We start from the raw sequence: 19676 nt of genomic DNA, 5'->3' as shown, positions 1-19676 counted from the left end.
TACTTTAGCTTCGCCGCATGTTTTGCAGAACAGACCTTTCTCACTCTAAAAAGAAAAAAATATCACCCAGTTCCACCGCTTTCTCTTTTATTTGCACGTACTCCGACAGCCATTCCAGCTTAAAAGAACCGACATTTTCTATCACATTCACTGCCATGATAAGGGGTTAGCATGTTAGCATTAGCGTCACTTAACTCCACCACAATGTTATTTTGTTAAATAGCGTGTGAGCACGTGCGCAAGTACTGTCAATGCCATATGGTATGATTGGCTGGACACCTGTTAACTGTCACAGAGTTACATAACAAAATGATACCGAAAAAAATGTTGACATATCTAAGTTGTTTGCAGTGCGCTCGCTGCGCTGGATTGGTTTTCTCGCGCGCTGAGGCTATTCGAGCAGTTCGCAATTCCGCAGTTGTGCGGCTTCGAGGGAACATTGGTTACGACCGGTCAGGTTTGCCGTTTGTCCACGCAAAAAGGGTATTTGCCGGGGAGGAGAGATCATCCAGATGGCCTCGGCAATAAGTGTCACTTATCAGCCAAAAAAGACAGAGACCGAAGTGACTTAAGTTCATGAACCGCCTCTTAAGTGCTCTCCATCTCGGTCTGAGATGGAGATAAGATTCCGACGTGCCCCCGAGAGGATTAGCGCTTGAGCACCTGTGGGATATTGACATGTTTTGATCACGGAGGGAATGGAGTTAACCCTCAGCGACACAAATCCCGCTTCCCCTCATAAACGCAGACGCGGATATAAACCCGTACGGACAAAAACTTCCCCTCAAATAGGGGCGGGGTGGTGCTGCGGCCCGTTTTGACTGATGATAGCGAGAACTACGGTGATGGTTTCCACATGGCCCTCTCAGGCTTTTCTGATCTTCATATCATGTTTCTTTATTTGAACAGTCAACGTAACACCCCCGCCCTCGCAGCCTAACCTTAAATAGTCATAATGTCAGTTGATTATTACTTAACAGGCCGTATTACAAAGAGACCCCGACTAACACTTAATGGTTGCCAAATGTAGCGACCTCGGATGAAACTTTCCCCCGCGGTGTGACAGCGCTCGCTGCGGCGTGGACGGGCCACGTGCACGATAGGAAGTGACTAGGGGGCGGTTGTTTGGCTTGCAGGTGGCCTGTCCTAATCCGGCGTCACCTCCAAACTTCCCGCGCCGCATCCTCCGCCGTGGCATGTGCTACCCAATGGGTCTCTCTGATCGTAAGCGGTGTGTACAGGCGGTGGAAAATGAGGGGCCGGTCACCCGGCAGTCAGACGGGGCAGGGGCGAGGGGCTGAGCGATGTATGTTTCATTGTGCACAGTGGCATTGACGGACGTCTACAAGCTCCCCTCTGATGGTGGAAGTGGCGCCAGTCACATCAATCACTTCCAGCGCGGACTGCCCCACTTACAGTCAACCTCAGCCGCTCGCTGCACGTTTTTTTTATTTTTTTTTTTTCCTCTTAGCACACCGGCGCCGAGAGGAGCTTTTTTAGTTTCCAAATGAAAGTTTCATTCTAATAATAGTAAACACTTGATTCCTCCCGTTGTGATGTTTCGTTCCCGAAGGTGTGACTCGCGCCGTCTTTTTTTTTTTTTTTTTTTTTTTTTCCGACGATTCCTCCATAAATCATCCCTCATCAAGGCTCCCCTTCGCCCGAATCACCCTGTAGACCTCGTTTGCGTACATGTGCGCGCGCATGTGCTTCGCCCTCCCCCCCCCCCTTTGTTTCAAGCACAATAACATCTAAAAGCAGGCCGGGCCTGCTGCAGTCCTAGCTGGATGTCACTTCAGGTTAACATTTGTGCAGCGGGGGCCCCTGCGCCTGGAAATGGGAATGGTTAACCGAAGCATGTTAATAGGAAAAGGCTTGTCTCTTCCATACTAACACTTGGATGACTCTGCAGGCTAAGGGGGGGATGGTGGTGGTGGTGGTGGTGGTGGGGGGGGGAAGCACCCTGGCGGATTGGGAGCGCACCCCTTTCCCTTTTCCTCTCCCCCCACCGCCCCCCTTTCCTCAGAGGCACGGCTGAGTTAGGATTTGCTTGCATTGTCAAGTAACGCATTGACCCATCACTTTGATGCATATTGATTGTGACAGCCACTCTCTCGCTCCTTCTCCCCTCTCTCTCTCTCTCTTTCTCTCTCTCTCTCTCTCTCCCGCAGGCCACGGAGGCGCAGATCCAGAGCTTTGGACAGACGCCATCTCAGTTGCTTATTGAGCCACATCCTCCACGCAGCTCCGCCATGCACCTGGTGAGAGCAATAAGCGTGCTTGGGGGGGGAAAAAAAAAAAAAAAAAAAAAAAAAAATCTCCGCAGCCTCGGATGTGTGCGAAAGAGGTCGCGCGGAGATTCGCCATCCTCACCGGGGTGTTCGAGGGCGGACGGAGGCCAAGGCGGGAAACACCCGGATTTCTCTCACCCGTGCATTCAAGCAGTATTTATTTACCCCTTTGCAGCGAAACACGTATTTTGCAAAAAAGTCTTGCATCATGTAGGTCACACACCCACAATATAACAACACGGATTCACCATCGGTCGTCTGGCGGCGTGATGTAAAGGGAAGAGTGCTCCCTACTGGCCAAGTAGCTCTCTCCTGCCATAAGCCTCTCTTCCCAGCTTAATCCATGTAATAGCCAGCCTAGCACTCATTATCCCCACATGGCTCTCTCTCTTTGTAACACAGATGCCTATTGGACTCACCTTTGCTGCGAATGCTTTAATCGCTTATTCAAATTCGGAATAAAATACGTGAAGCGCAAACGTTTGATCTACGTTCGCTACGGCTGACATTTGTTTCTTTTGCAAAAAAAAAAAAAAAAAAAATTCCTGTAACCTATTCTTCGGTTTTTCCCTGAATGCGCCGTCTCATCCCGTTATCAAGCGTGTGTGACCTTTGCAGGCGTCGGGAGTCGCATCCTCCTTCCCGCCACCTTTTCGCACCTCTCATCGCTTCCTTCATCTCCACAACAATCCATCCACCTTTTTTTTTTTTTTTCCCCTTTTCATCCGAGCTGCGTGTCCGCCCGCAGAGTCCGCTCATGTTCAAGGACCAGATGCAGCAAGATGTCATAATGGTGTTGAAGTTTCCGTCCAATTCCCCGGTGACGCACGTGGCCGCCAACACGTTGCCGCATCTCGCTCTACCCGCCGTGGTCACGGTCACCTGCAGCCGCCTATTCGCCGTCAACCGATGGCACAATACGCTCGGTGAGTGGAGGGTCAATGCACTTGGCAGGTAATATCTTGCACACACACACACACACACACACACACACACACACGTGGGCGTATAAAAGTCTCCTTCTTGCCATATGCAATACCTACCACCCTCTCTAATAGAGCGGTGGCCAGCTGGCTATGTGAGTGGCTAGCACCTCCCAGGTAAGTGGCCAAGAGTGTTTCCACATGTTCCTTCTCAGACATGTGCGAACAACATTACCCACAGAGCCCCTCCCCGAGAATCAGCCTCACCTTAGGGTCAGAAGGCCAGAGCAATGGTTACTTGGAAATTAGGCCGCGACTGCGCCGCATTCTCCTCACACGTCCCCATCTGTCAGTGTGGAAACACAGCGCAAAGAAAAAGCGCACGTCTTGCGGCTGCACCTACTCTAATGAACCCAGCTGTTTCACCCTCGCCATCCTGTTGGGGAAAAAAAAAAAAAAAAAACGTGTTTTTTTTTTTTTTTTCCAGAATAACGATCCTTATTTTAACGATATGTCGTTTGAAGAAAAAAAAAAAAAAAAAAAAAAGAACGGCTCCAGATTCTCTCCCTTTTCGCAGAAAAAAATTTGACGCCGGAAAAGAAAAACAACCCCGAGATCCATCGAAACAGATGGGAATCTTTGTGATCGCCATCCAATATCCCCACGTCCTGAAGAAAGGGAACAACCATTTGCATGTGTTTTGCTAGATTGCTCATATGCAGTTGTTTGAAAATGACGGCAGTGATTTATCTTGTGTAACTCCACCTGCATTCAGGTCTCAGAGGAGCGCCGGGCTACTCTCTGGAGCAGGCCCATCATCTACCCATCGAGATGGATCCTTTAATAGGTGAGTTATAAATTATTCAGAAATGCTATAAACACCTTCGGTATTGACGCGTGTTCTTTGTGTCTCCGCTTATTATTTTTTTTTTCTCACCAGCCAACAATACTGGAAGCAACAAGCGTCAGATCACAGACTTAGTGGACCAGAGCATCCAAATCACGTCCCACTGTTTCGTCGTGACAGCTGACAACCGCTACATCCTGGTGTGCGGCTTTTGGGACAAGAGCTTTCGTGTGTACTCCTCCGAGACAGGTAGGTTACAACGTAAACTCTATTTCCTGTAGAGGTGTGCGCTGACGTGTGGAGGGCTAAGATGGGGATGATACGGCAACGTATTACTCGCGTCCCTCTTGATGCAAAACAAGCGGTCAATTATTTGATGATTTTCTAGAAATCACAGCAATTATAATTCATCTGACATTGAACATCCATGTTAAACAATTAAATTTTTTTTTTTTTTTCCTGGTGAATCTCCAATATCGAACTTGGCGGGTACCCAAAAAAAAAAGAAACGTATTCATTTTTCATTTGTCACTTAGTTATAAGGACTGAATATTCCTATTGTTTATTAGTGTTCTTGCTTTTTTTTTTTCTTTTCTTTTTTTAGGAAAACTGACCCAGATAGTTTTCGGGCACTGGGACGTGGTCACGTGTCTGGCGAGGTCGGAGTCTTACATCGGAGGCGACTGCTATATCGTCTCGGGGTCGAGAGATGCCACGCTGCTCCTTTGGTACTGGAGCGGGAGGCACCATATTATTGGCGACAACCCCATTAACAGTGAGTAAAAGTACATTTCTTTCACACACACACACACACTCGCAAAAACATAAACATATATCGGATACAGTCAAGGGCGACCATAATAGATGAAGGGTAAAGACCTTAGTTGTCAAGCATGACTGACTTGGCCTTTTAGTGAAAAAGAAAACTACTTTAAATACCGAAGCGGCACATGATTACACGGATGTCCTTTTTTTCCAAAATATTTCTGCAAATTAATATGTAGCGCGACTCATTCAACAAAATCACATAGTCCAAACCATGTGTACAGGACTGTCTCAGAAAATTAGACCATTGTGAAAAAGTTCTTTATCTTCTGTAATGCAATCACAAAAACAAAAATGTCATACACTCTGGATTCATTACAAATCAACTGAAATATGGCAAGCCTTTTATTATTTTAGTATTGCTGATTATGGCTTACATCTTAAGAAAACTCAAAAATCCTATCTCAAAATATTAGAATATCATGAACAAGTAATTTTTATTTTTTTTTAATTGCATTACAGTGGATAAAGAATTTTATCACAATATTCTAATTTTCTGAGACAGTCCTGTATATACACACATAAATGTATATAAATGCGGCACATTCTTCTTATATATATTTGATTTTTTTTTTTTTTTCATTATAATTGATGCATATATTTGTAGTGCATTTATAAAACGCAGCCCATATCGTTTCCAATTGTCACTCACCCTAGAAGCGGCGTATTAGTTTGCAGGTTTTTTTTTTCTCTAATTAACTTCACCGAGGCTACCACAGTTAATTAAGAATTTCAGCTTGATCGACTCCAATTAGCAAGGGGCAATAGCGCTCGGGTTACTCCTGCACCAAAATCACAATTCCCATGATATCCACGCTATTAGCACTTACACCACACCTTTAAAAGACATCAACAACAACAACGATGGCAGACGCGTTTTAACCAAATATATTCATACGTCTCATAATGTACATCATTCTAACCAGCTAATAACATTCATGCTCTCATATAAACGACTTCAATTTATCTGCAGTCATAAACCACAACTACCTCCTTGTATAAATCAGCGTTGTTTTATTCTTTTTTGCGGGCGTATTCGACAGACCGCTCTACAACACGGTCCGGTGTTTGTATTTGATTATGTTTGTCTTTTGAAGTCTCTGCGGAACATTTAACAACCTCTCTTTTGGATCACACTTCCCTTGTCCTGCAGAAATGAGCTTTCACCAGAAACTGATTTCATTTGAAATTCAAGAAAGAAAAAGCACAATGCATATTAGAAAAAAAAAATAAACACATAATGATTAAAATAATGTCCCGGCTCAGTCCCGGGCTCTCAGCCCATCACGCCGCTGCAAAGGGATAGCTGTTCCGAGTAATTGTGATGGCTGACTCCAGCCCATCCCAAGGGCCCGCAGAGGGTGGAGGGTTTGCCGCGCAGGGTGATTTAATCTTTTGTCGGGTAGGTGAGCAGCACAAGCTCTCTTTTTCCCCCTGGAGGTTTTTTCTGACACTTGTCCTATTCAGCCCCCACAGCGGCGTACGCTGGGACTGACAGCACTATGCAGGTCCCGGTCTCTATGGGACCGGGCCACATCGATCACAGCGCAACATACTGACTGGACCACTATAGATGTAGAGGCAATATGCCGAACAGGAGGGGAAGGAGGGGAGAGCTTTGACACATGCCTGCATCGTAAGAAGGTTGACGGTCATCTATTTGGATTTGAAACCCTTGGAACTAAATCCGCCTAACTTTAAGTCATATGTGGACATTTTGCTAGCGGTCTGCTGCTATCACTGGCAGAACGGTGGTACTCCCGCAAACAGTCCGCATGGATGGAAATTTTGCAGTTTCTTGGCTTCTCCTCTAGCCGTGTTTACCCTACGATGCCACGCCTTTAGTATAAATATATCAGATCGGTGATTGCGGCCATTTGTGTAGCACTTTAATAGCGTTCGTATACATTATTGGCCCCCAGGAGTATTTAGGGAAGGAATTAGCATTTAAGTGTGCTTATGTATTGATGATCAACGCATTAAATCCAGACAGTTAGTTTCATAGTCACCGTACTCGTTCTACGCTTCTGGTGCCGTGAAACTACTCACTAACCTCTCCCCCGGCCATCATCAATCATGTGACACATGGGATACAATCAAGCGACCAGGCTACCATCAGTGGGGCAATGCCTGAATTTACATGACAATGAAATTGAGCCCCCACCCACCCACCCATCCATGAGATGTGTGTCACAATCCCTGTTTTTTAAAAATAATTTTATTTCCTTTGCGTGGGTTTGATGATGATTATGAAGGCAGATCATCCATTAGAAAAATATGGAACAACATGCAAAAGTCTAAACACAGTATAGTTACCTTAATAGTGGCATATTATTTTCAATATATATATATATATATATATATATATACACACATATATATATTTTTTATCTTTTTTATTTTGAAGGTGACTACCCTGCACCACGAGCAGTTCTGACAGGTCACGACCAGGAAGTGGTGTGTGTGTCGGTGTGTGCAGAGCTGGGTTTGGTCATCAGTGGAGCCAAAGGTCAGTGTGTCTGTTTCTGTTCTTCTAATTGTCACTATTGTCAGACGGAGCTGATTGAGCATCCGTGATTGTATGTCCTGTTCATGACTCGGGACGTTCTTGCCCTACAGCCTGCACATGGATGCATTTCATTACCGTCACTTGGCTGCACTTATGTAGCCTAACAAAAAAAATTGAAACGCAAACTGTGTAATTCTAACAGAAATCATTGGACTTACTTTATTTGTGTGTGCTTCACAGAGGGCCCATGTCTTGTCCACACCATCACCGGAGATCTGCTCCGAGCTCTGGAGGGGCCGGACAACTACGCCCATCCGCGGCTCATCACAGTGTCCAGCGAAGGCCACTGCATCATCTACTACGAACGAGGGCATTTCTGCAACTTCAGCATTAATGGCAAACTGCTGGCACAGATGGAGGTCAATGACTCCACTCGGGTGAGCTGACTGTTTGTTTTTTGACACCAGGCGCCTTCTGACAACATATTTAGATGCCTGGCTTCAACATGAAACAGGCGTTAATATGCAATGGAGAGTATATTGGAAAGGTAATAGCATTACATATTTATCCAATTCAGGGGTTAAACCGGTGACTGGAAGCTTCATTGCACAGAGGCTATTTCTTTTTCAGGGGTACAGTGTGTTGCTCAAGGACATTCAGCAGTCTTAAGCCTTATTTATGCTAACTATATGTTTGTAAATTGGTACGTTCGCTTTAAACGTTGTCAAACATCAGTGCCCACATGTGCCTTACGTTGCCATGGTTGTTAAGCAACAAGTCCACCGGAGAGCAGCGTAGAGTTCACCTCCAAAATTCAGAGTTTCAGACAATAACACATATGTTGATACAGTCATCTGGCAGACGCTTTTATCCAAAGCGTCTTACAAAAAGTGCATTTCAGTCACCGAAGATCCGAAGTACCAGTAGTCGGAAGTCAGAAGTGACCACTCTACCAAATAGCCATCTCAAAACCGTATGCGTACATACATTGAATTCATCCTTTTTTTTTTTTTCCAGGGGGTGTTTGGGGCTAAGCGCGTTTAGTAGGGTAGTGCTTGGTGAAGAGGTATGTTTTCAGCTCACGGCGAAAGATGGGCAGCGACCCCGCTGTTCTGACCTTTTTTCGGGAGTTCGTTCCACCACTGAGGAGCCGAGACCGAGAAGAGCCGAGACCGAGAAGAGCCGAGATCGGTTCGATCGGCAGCCGGGGGCTCTGAGTGATGGGGTGGACGGTCGCCCAGAGGTGGCAGATCGGAGGGGACGGGTAGGGACATGTGGCTCGACCATAACCTGGAAATAAGACCCATTCACTGCCCGGTAGGCGAGCACCTGGGTCTTGAACTTGATGCGGCCGACTGCTGGGAGCCAGTGTAGGGACAAAAGAAGGGGAGTTGTGTGGGAGAATTTGGGACGGTTGAACACCAGGCGGGCTGCCGCTTTCTGAATAAGCTCCAGAGGCCTGATGGTCACCACAGGGGCACCGGCAAGGAGGGAGTTGCAGTAGTCCAAACGAGAGATGACTAGAGTGATAGCGGTAGAGCTTGCAAAAGAGGCTTAAGAAGACTTTCCCTAGCATTCCTCTCCATGGTAGTGCTAATGGGATGTTGTCTTCTTGTTCCTTTCACCTTAACATACCGCGTAACACTGCCCCCCCGAGACTTATAAAGATACTGCTTTGTTTTCTGCATTCGGTTACCCATCAGCAAGCTCCCCCAAAAATAAACAGAATTACGCAGACAATGCAGAAGGCTCAATCTGTATTTGTAGTTGACATTTTGTATCAATCAGCCCTTATTAGGAGCTGCTGAATAAACCGATAGCCTTCAAATCACTGAAAAGCTACTGTACCTCCCTCGCAAACGATCTTTTAAGCTATGAGCTAGTCTAAATTAGCATTGTCAATAAACATGTAGCGCAGAAGCTGTAAGAAAGGCAATTAAACAGAATATTTTTGGCCGAGTATACTTCATGGGCTCAAATTGGAGTAAAAAGTTTTGCAGATGACACTGTGATGTGTAGTGAGAGCATTGAGGAGGTGGAGGGACATCAAGATAGGTGAAGGTATGCTCTGGAAAGGAGAGGAATGAATGTTAGCCGCAGCAAGACATTACATATGTGTGCGAATGAGAAGGACCCAAGCGGAGCTTTGAGGGTCAACAGTCCACGGCAATGGAGAGCATGGAGAAGATGCCCCCTTGAATGTGTTCAAGGGGGTGAAAGGAAAATTTGCAGTGGTGGATCCAGTAATGTTGTCAGGTTTAAAACAGTGACATGAAGGAAAGACAGGAAGCAGAGCTGGAAACAAAGTTGTTGGTTTGGACATGGATAGCAGAGGGATGGTGAAGATCTGCGGAGAAGGATGCTGAAGTTGGAACTGCCAGGCAGCAGGTCTAGAGGAAGGCCAAAGAGAAGATTTATGGATTTTTTCAGTTTCAAGGCTGGTTGACCATTTCTAACATTTAATGATTAGCTAGATGCTTGAATCCTTCGACATGTATGCACACATGTATTGACACATGCTTGTATGTATGTATGTATTTATTTACCTACTTATTCATTTACAACTTCTATTTTCTGTCTGCTTTTGAAGTGTAGTGAGTAATAGTTTGACGTGATCTACTGTCTCCCCATCGATTTGTGCGAGAGCTGACAAAATAGTTGGAATTATAAGCCGCTCAGAATGACCCACTGCAGTCCAGTGGCTCTGCAAATGACAGCCTCCAAAATAAGCAATAAATTGATTTCAAAACATTTTCATACAGTCTGACGTACTAATGTTGGTCTGTTAGTGTGTTTATTTCATTTTATCAGCAAAGTAAAATTTGACACTGATGTTTTGCCTTTTCATTTTCTAATTTCTTCTCAACTCTGATTGGAATCCCTGAGCAGGACCGTTAATGTTTTAAAACTGTCTTGCGTTTTTTTTTTTTTTTTTTTTTTGCTGATGCACCTTAAAATTCAGCCTGAAACAAATCCAAACCAGTCCAAAAACATGCAATAGGTTAATTGGAAATCTCACCTAAGGCCACCATATCCCTGACTACATGGTAGGTCAAAGAGACAATACATGAATTAATGATTTTTTTTATTGCATTGTGTCCTATTCTTACCTCTTCTTGTTTCAACTGCACATGAATGAAATGTGATTTATAAACATCCATCCATCTGTCAGACAACCATTCACTCATTCACAACCATTCACACTCATAAAAATTCCAGGGTTCTTCATGCGCTTATACACTACATGCTCAAAAGTATACCAATCCAAATGTGTTCCAACACAAATGTGATCGGAACACCTGATTCCGATCACATTTGTGGCCACAGGTGTATAAAATCAAGCACCTAGGTACGCAGACTGTTTTTACAAAAGAGCGGGTCGCTCTCAGAAAATCAGTAAATTTCAGCAATGAACTGTGATAGAATGCCACCTGTGCAACAAATGCAGTCGTGAAATTTCCTCACTCCTAAATATTTCCACAGTCAGCTGTTTAATAAGAACATATAAGTGTTTGGGAACGACAGCAACTCAGCCAAGAAGTGGTAGGCCACGTAAACTGACGGAGCGGGGTCAGCAGGTGCTGAGTTGCGAAGAGTTCGTCAACTTCCTGCAGAGTCAATGGCTACAGGCCTCCAAACTTCACGAGGCCTTCAAATTAGCTCAAGAACAGAGTTGGAGAGCTTCATAGAATGAGTTTTCATGGCCGAGCAGCTCCATCCAAGCCAGGCATCACCAAGTGCAATGCAAAGCGTCGGATGCAGTGGCGGAAAGCACGCTGCCACTGGATTCTAGAGCAGTGGAGACGCTTTCTCTGTAGTGACGAATCGTGCTTGATCTGATGGACGAGTCTGGGTTTGGAAAATTGCATTGTGCCAAGTGTGAAGTTTGAAGGGGGATTCTGATGTGGGCTTGTTTTTCAGGAGCTTGGCACCTTAGATCCAGTGAAAGGAACTCTGAAAGCTTCAGAAATACCGAGACATTTTGGACAATTCCAATGCTCCCAACTTTGTGGGAAGTGTTTGGAGCTTCCTTTTCCAACATGACTGTGCGCCAGTGCACAAAGCAAGGTCCATAAAGACATGGATGACAGAGTGTTGGATGAACTTGACTGGCTCCACCTCAACCTGATAGAACCCCTTTGGGATGAATTAGAGCCGAGACTGAGACTCAGGCCTTCTCGTCCAACGTCAGTGTGTGACCTCACAAATGCGCTTCTGGAAGAAAATTCCCATGAACACCCTCCTGAACCTTGCGAACAGCCTTCCCAGAAGAGTTGAGGCTGTTATAGCTGCAAAGGGTGGGCCGACGTCATATTGAACCCTATGGATTAGGAATGGGACGTCACTTAAGTTCATGTCAAGGCAGGTGGGAATGCTTTGGGCCATATAGTCTATTATTATCATTAATAGCATTGTTGTTGTTTTAGTAAACACCATGGGTGGCACAGTGATGATTCCACATTGCAAGAAGGTTCCTGGTTCAATCCGACCGGAAGCCTTCCAGTGTGCAGTTTGCATCGTCTCTCATGTCTGAGTGGGTCTCTTCCCACTGTCCGATAAAATGCTACATTGCCTAAAAACACCTGAATGAGAGACTGAATGGTCACATGTCTCTATATGATGTTTGAGAGAATAAGAAATTGAATGTCTCTATATATGTTGTGAATTATTATGTGAATAGATGGCAGCGCGTGTCAACAATACATCGCACTATAACCTTTTTTTTTGTTGCACGAGAGCTATTTTGCACTGTCACAGCAAAATAAATTGTGCTGCTACTGTACCGCATACCATTATGGTATTTCTTTCTGACCTTTTGCACTAAACTGTACAAAAACAAACAAAACTGCTACTCTTTATATTCAAATATCACCTATTTACACTTCGGTCTTCATCCTGTCGAATGTTTGTCATGGTTTCATCTTATCAGCAGTTTGTATCAGCTTGCATTTTATACCTTCTAGATTAACGTTTACTGTTTAGTATACCGTTTAAAGTGGGATTGTGAGAAACGTTTTCTCTTTTCCTCTGTATATCTAGTAATTTACAATAAAGCTGACTGATATGTTGCCCCGTGACTGGCGACTGGTCTTCCGATTCCAGCTGGCATGGGCTGCAGCCGCCACGCGACCCTGAGCGCAGGACAGGCCGTTACAGATAAACAATGACTATAAACACCAGTCTCAAATATCTGAACCTGCGATAATTGAATGGGGAGAAGGAAAATCAACTGTTCTTCACCTAAACGCCCCTCCGTTCCTACTGCAGGCCATCCTTCTGAGCAACGACGGCTACAATCTGGTGACGGGAGGGGACAACGGCGTGGTGGAGGTGTGGCAGGCGTGTGACTTCAAACAGCTGTATATCTACCCGGGCTGCGACGCCGGCATCCGAGCCATGGACTTATCGCACGATCAAAGGTCAGAGCAGGCAGTTGTTATTGATTTCCTGTAGTGTCGTATTGATTCCCTCTGTCAGATCCACCCGCAGAGTATAAATGGATACACGGAAATAACATTATTTAACGATCTGAATTACACTAATTGCGAGGCACGGTCAACTGTGTATATTTCTGTGTGTAGTCGGTGTGTGTGTGTGTGTGTGAATAGAATTTGTGTCGTAATGAGCTGCCGTATGTGAATCGGTTGTGTGTTTGTCTTTACGCTCCCGTTAAATCATTCCCACATGTCTAAAATATTGCAAGGGGCTGGAAAATGAAAGACGCGCGGTTTGTTTACCTCTCGGTGATCGTCTCAGCTAATCCATTTCTTTTAAATGGAATATTTCCTCCCCAGAGGGACTAATATTTTATAGTTATGAATTACACACTTTTGCATACGCCATCTCTGTGGGCAGGGTTGTTGTGTGTTTTTCTTTGTTTTCCATTTTCCAAGATCGTTCAGGAGTCACGGGCGTAATGGGTGCCCCCGGAATAGCGGAACATTGGCTCCGGGGGCCATGAGCCCGACATTGCCATTTGACCCCGGCAGCCAAGACAGTTTACAGAGTTCGAACGTTCAGGCTGCTCTCCGTAACACCCGGCCAAATTCCCCCTCAGGGCCAAATTCCCCTGAGCTCTCACGAGTCCTGCCCAAAACAGCGGCCCATTTCTCAAACAAATTCGCCCTGTGGCTCCGTTGGGAACAAAGCAAAGCCTGGTAAAAGTGAGAAGTCCATGGGCGGCCGTTTACTATATAAAGCAACATTACAGATTTTTGTAAAAAAAAAATAATTATGTAATATACCTTGACTACTCAATCAATTCTACTTATGAAAAAAAACAGTCAATTCTAGAAAACAATTGTTATTCATTAATTCACAGGAAAGCTGTAATGTCCCTTGTACCAAAGGGATAGTGATAACTTGTTACGTGTGTGTGTGCACTGTATGTGTGTGTACTGTATTGACTGTGTTTACGCACATATAACGCACATATATATGTATAGTATATGTGCTTATACAAACACACACACAGCACATATTCTAATCATATGTATGTGTTTATATGCATTTGCATTCATTTGTATACTTATGTATGTATAAGTATACATCCATGTAGAAATGTGTGTGTGTGTGTGTGTGTGTGTGTGTGTGTGTGTGTGTGTGTGTGTAATGATTGTGTGTATATACATATAAACATATGCACATATATGTATAGTATATGTTTATGCATACACACAGCACATATTTAAACACATGTATGTGTGTATATATACATTTGCATTCATTTGTATACATATGTATAAGTATGCATCTATGTATAAATGTCTGTATGTCTATGCACGCGTGTGTGTGTTTGCATGTACTGTATTGATTGTGTATATATACATCTACCTATGCACATATATGTATACTATTTGTTTATTATATATACACACACAGAACATATTTAAACATATGTATGTGTATATATACATTTGTATACATGTGTATACTTATGTATACATAAATATGCGTCTATGTATAAATGTCTATGCACGCGCGTGTGTTTGCATGTACTGTATTGATTGTGTATATATACATCTACTTAAGCACATATATGTATAGTATTTGTTTATATATATATATACACACAGCACATATTAAAACATATGTATGTGTATATATACATTTGCATACATGTGTATATGTATGTATAAATATGCATCTACGTATAAATGTCTATGCACGCACGTGTGTGTGCGTATGACTGCTGTCTCTCTTCACAAATGAACACTTCAACTACTACATCAGTAAGTTACAGAGAGACATTCTGCCGCAGCTCTGTTCATTGTCCTTGAGCATTCATGCCCTCAGGGTGTAGTACTATAAGTTGACCCTGTGAAATCAGCTGCTTTTCCTACATACCAGTCAGCTGCGGACGTTAAGGCCAAAGGGGTGACAAAGTCACTGGTGCAGTTGAGCTGTCGGAAGAACCCCGGTAATTTACTGTCGCGCACCCACATCGTCTCCCCCGCGATTCATTCACTCACGGCCATTTTAACACACCACTTAACGGACAATGCAAAAAATGTAATTACGGATGATTGTGCATGAGGAAAAAAAAAAAAGATGGATGTTTAAGGGAATTCAAGATATGCTTGAAATGTCTCTGTGTTGCCCTCCAGGACCTTGATCACTGGGATGGCCTCTGGAAGTATCGTTGCTTTTAACATAGACTTCAACCGGTGGCATTACGAGCATCGAAACAAATACTGAGGGGGAAGGTTCCCGCCGCAGAGCGCCTGCCGGGTGGACGCCGACCGACCGTCGATCGGAATATTTTCAGCCAACGGGCTGCGTAGCATCAGCGTGATGAAGCAAGGCGTGTTTACAAGTCTTCATCTGGCCTCGGAGGTGACATTGCTTCCTTTACTCCCCCGCGGCTGGACAATCTTGACGTGTTTTCCATCAGCTTTCATGTCTTTCTTTACCTGAGCGGCGGCGGCGGGGAGGGATTTGGCGTGAGAGGGGATTTACCTCCGGTCAATCCATTTACATGTTGAAGTAAAGAAGAAGAAGGAAAAAAAAAAAAAAAAAAAAAAAAAGCACCCAATGTGAGCCTGTAAGTTAAACTGTGAAATTTCGAAAACAATAAATCCAGTGATGAGAACATTTATAAATTTGTATAGCAGATTTACTCACCTGGGACAATTTTATAGCAAAAAGAGGAAAGCCTGTAAAGTGTAAAGTGTTTTTCTTTTTGTTTTTTTTTTGTTTTTTTTTTTGTTTTTTTTTTCCAGGTCAAGGACAAGAGAGATTTCAATGTATCTACTAGCCGCCATTTTGTCGCGAACATTTCCATCACACATGCATTTTTCAAACAGGGTTGGGTACTCAACAGCTTGCACCAGTGCCACCTAATAATAATAATAAATAATAATAATAAAAAAATCCACAACTGAATTTCACCTGATTAGATTCCGATACTCTCACCCCCTTCGACTTTACTTTTCTGCTGGTTCGCTATGATTTAAAATGGGAGTAAATGTTAAAATTGCCTGAGAGCATTTGTCCAAATGCATTTAAAATCCAAGCATGCATTGAGTTTGATCAAAAAATGCCTTATGCATCTTTTTTTTCCATCGGTGAATGACGCCTCATCTGTGTTATTATGCTACACTGACAAAGATGTGGATAAATTGAATAATACTAATTACAGGTATTTACAATATCTACAATATTTTATTTCAAACACTATTCATCCTGCGTTTTCTATATAAGGAAATAAATGAATCTTACGTTGGACAATGGTTAAAAATCTGATGATTCTGAAAAGAACCACAACAGAATTACCCGCTCAAAATTACCCGGATGCACGTCGTGCTAAAGAGATGGGAAGTGCTGTCGGTAATGGATGTGAAGTAAACACAGGCGGTTCTGGAATCCCCTAATACCAAACTTTATTTCAGGGATGTCTAGGGTTATTTTTTAAAAATCCCCCTGCTGTATTTTGGAACGTAAATGCAAAGCGGGGCCAGGGTATGACCAACCTGCTATTTTTCATTAATGCTAATTCGGCGCAGCAGCCCTGCAATCAAGCCTTGTCCGTCCATGAGGATAATAATGTTAAGTTTTACCAGAGCTGTAATTTTCGGCACTGCTGAGCTGTTCTCGGTTATTCTGCCTTTTTTCTCGTTTTTCTTTTTTTTTTCACTCATTTCATCTAAAATAAAATTATACGAGTACCGAGAAAATATCCCAGTTGAACCGCATACAGTTCCACGCCGCCGCAAATTATAGCTTCCGCAAATGCTCACAACAGCGTATGGAAAGCGCGGAAAAACGTTAAAACTACAGAATGTGCGGCCTGTTAAAATGTCAGTTTTAAACATCTTAACAAATTTGGACCAATGAGCCTTTCGTTTTATGGGTAAGCATTGACGTCATCAGCAGTTTTTTTTTTTTTTTTTTGTTTGTTTTTTTTTTGGAACTGGGGTCATTTAAGGTTAGAGGTATCCGACATCTGCCAGAAAAATATTGACTTTGCGTTGGGGTCAGCGACTTTTCACTGCCTGTCAGTGAAAAGGAAAGCGGGCAGTGTAAATAAGGTGCATAAATGCAGGTAGCATGCCCAAATAAATACTTTTTTTTTTTTCTTTAGAACTAATTGTGGATGGTGACATAATTATGTAGTTATGCAAGAGGAAAGAGCAAACGGTAAACCAACATGGCCCTGACTATTAACTATTCTAAAACCAATAGAAAATCAATACGCGGCAGCCAGTGCTGACATTGTTGTAGCCCCCGTGACTAAATCAATGTAGGACACACAGGGCTCTTTGTTCTTTGTTTATATACTAGTGCTTTGCGAGTCTATAGCAGTACAAGTCATCTCCCCGGGTGTATTGGCCTATGTAACACCGGCTGAAGTAAAATGTGACTTGCATTATAGCCCATTCAGAGGGAAGCGTTGTAAATGGTGCGCCGACAACACCCAAACACGTATTTTTACTTTACTTTCTTTCGCTCGAATAGGCTTTATTTTTAGATGGTAACAAAATTTAGTTTGGCCAATCACAGATTTTTATTTCTGTGACTGTTATTTTCAAATTTAGTTGCATTCATTGAGGGTGTGACAAGCAGATTTTCAAATTTAAAAATACCACTACTCCTACTACTGCCATGACTATTACCACAACTATTACTAATACTATTAATAATAATTCATTCATTCATTTAAACCATTCCCTATGCTCTTGATTGACAGTACCCATTAATATGATGTTAAGTCTTTGCCAGAAATCAACTATAATAATCATAATAGGAATTAATCTGACTTTGATATAATAATAATAATAAATTCTTAAATATTCTAAATTTTATTTTAACATGTGATTGTTATCACTAGCTTTATTATTACTTTTTTTTCCCTATCATTACCATTCTATTTATTATTTACCCATTATGGTGACCCTTTTTGACCATAATGATGATAATGTTGTGTGCATGGTACCAGAATCTTGTTTCCTTATTTAAAGAGCCAAACTACGGGGGGATCACATTGCATACTGCTCAGCCTACCTATGAGCTTGTGCAAAATGAGTTTTTGGCCAATATTTGAACCCTGAATTTTTTAAGAGGAATAAATTTTATCCAGTCTACATGTATTTTACTGGCGCTGGAAACCCGCCCAGAGGTTTTTCGACTCCACCAAGGCTGTTCCTTTCTCGCTTATTGCGTTCATAGTTTTCACAGACACGATTTGAAGGGGTGGTCGTGAAATGGAGAATGTCCTTTTTTAAGGAGGAGGGGGGACCTCAAGTTCACGCCGAGACTTCGGTGGACGTTCTCATCGCGCCGCGACCTCCTCTAACCTGTCGAGCGGCTTGGAGAGGAGTTGAAAACGGCCGAGGGGGGCGTCAGGCATCTCGGCGGCCCTCGATCCCTGCTAAAAAAAAAAAAAAACGTGGAACACTCTGCCCAAACAATCTCGTGGCCTGTTTTGTGAGTGAGGATAAGATGGATCGTGACTGGGACACGTGGACGGGTGTATCATCGACGCAGGTGCTACACGGGGCCTTTTGAAAAGCTAGAAGTAAAGCTCTGAACGTCCCAACCCTCATTTTCAGTCACAATCTAGGTGGTGGCCACAAGAATGAGGTTGGGGAGGTGTGAAATTAGTTTCTTCCATTAGGTTGAGCCCTAATAGATACAGCTCAGATGATGGATGGCACAATATACATCCGGTTTTGCGGTGCAATGCTTCACGGGGATCTTCTTTCTAAAGCGGTCGTCTCCTCCATAAACATCCTGTACTATCTTGCACCGCAAGCTAGCATTAGTTTTTATCGCCATTAACTCAAAGTTCAAAGGTTCCTATCAGAAATCGGGTGTGCTTCGAGAGCATCAGTCTACTCAAAACAACAAAATTACATCTGTTAGCTTAGAAAGAACACATTTTGCCATGAAATCTCACTAGCTTGTTAGCGAAGCAAATGCTATCGTGCAATATTGCTACATCAGATTACTGAGTCTTAGTCCTGCCCTTGTCCTCCTGAAATACTTTATTTTGACATTCATTGTCAAAATAATGTGTGCCATATAAATACAGCCTTGCTTTCTGGGACGGATGCCCCTCTTTCAGTAGAAGGTTAAGTTAAAAATTAAAATTGTTATATTTTTTTAAACCTAGTGAATACACCCATCGACGTCTCGCGCTTTGGTGCGGAGGATTGACCACCGTTCAATATGCTAAGCTAATTAGCAGCAGTCTGGTCTCTAGAGTTCCCTAATGCGCTTGTTTTAGCTTTAACTTAATCCCTTAAATACACTTCTAATGCTGTTGTGTTGCGTGCCTGTTTTCCCTGAGGTTGCAGCAAAACACAATGCATTAGTCTCCCACATGTACGACATTTGAACTTAAAAGGCTTAGCGTCGGTTAAAGTGGATACAGCGTCGCCGTACAACCAGATACCAAGTAAAGTGCTTGCATTTTCTAGGTTTGTGTGGAAGTGTGCGTCATCATGAGGATCTTACTTTTACGAATAAACACAAAGCATTATTTTTCTTTTTTTTTTATTTATCTCAGTTATTAATTTTTTCTAGCTAATTATCTTAACTATGAACTCTCTTTGTCTCAAGTAATTTGAATAATTTGAATAATATTCAAAATGTGCAATAATATTTTTCCTTTCCACTGAAATTAATTATTGTCTACACCTTTAATCCCGCTAATTACTAGAAAGCGAATAAAATAGTTTATTTTGAAACTACTTCAACAGGTCACCATTTTTGTTCCAATACTGTCATCTAGTGGTTACCGAGTTAAACACCCTGAATTAACTGATCATCCCCCCCAG

At 43.0% G+C, this 19676-nt stretch overlaps 1 protein-coding gene across 1 annotated transcript in view; it reads left to right on the top strand.

The window, feature by feature from the left end:
- nbeab (neurobeachin b) overlaps positions 1 to 18257 on the top strand; it is a 141054-nt gene extending 122797 nt beyond the window's left edge. The window contains exons 24-32 of the mRNA XM_086164077.1: positions 2172 to 2261; positions 3022 to 3217; positions 3990 to 4061; positions 4155 to 4310; positions 4666 to 4836; positions 7294 to 7395; positions 7636 to 7832; positions 12664 to 12815; positions 15003 to 18257. Coding sequence (XP_086020203.1) covers positions 2172 to 2261; positions 3022 to 3217; positions 3990 to 4061; positions 4155 to 4310; positions 4666 to 4836; positions 7294 to 7395; positions 7636 to 7832; positions 12664 to 12815; positions 15003 to 15093 — 1227 coding nt within the window. The 3' untranslated portion in view covers positions 15094 to 18257. The remainder of the gene's footprint in view (positions 1 to 2171; positions 2262 to 3021; positions 3218 to 3989; positions 4062 to 4154; positions 4311 to 4665; positions 4837 to 7293; positions 7396 to 7635; positions 7833 to 12663; positions 12816 to 15002) is intronic.
- Positions 18258 to 19676: the final 1419 nt, after the last annotated feature.

Source organism: Fistularia commersonii, chromosome 18, assembly GCF_037954325.1.
Source record: "Fistularia commersonii isolate RoL2024-O1a breed Wild chromosome 18, RoL_Fcom_v1.0, whole genome shotgun sequence".
In the NCBI taxonomy this organism is placed as follows: domain Eukaryota; kingdom Metazoa; phylum Chordata; class Actinopteri; order Syngnathiformes; family Fistulariidae; genus Fistularia; species Fistularia commersonii.
The sequence above is the reverse complement of the archived record's forward strand: the minus strand, read 5'-3'. Positions and strand labels throughout refer to the sequence as shown.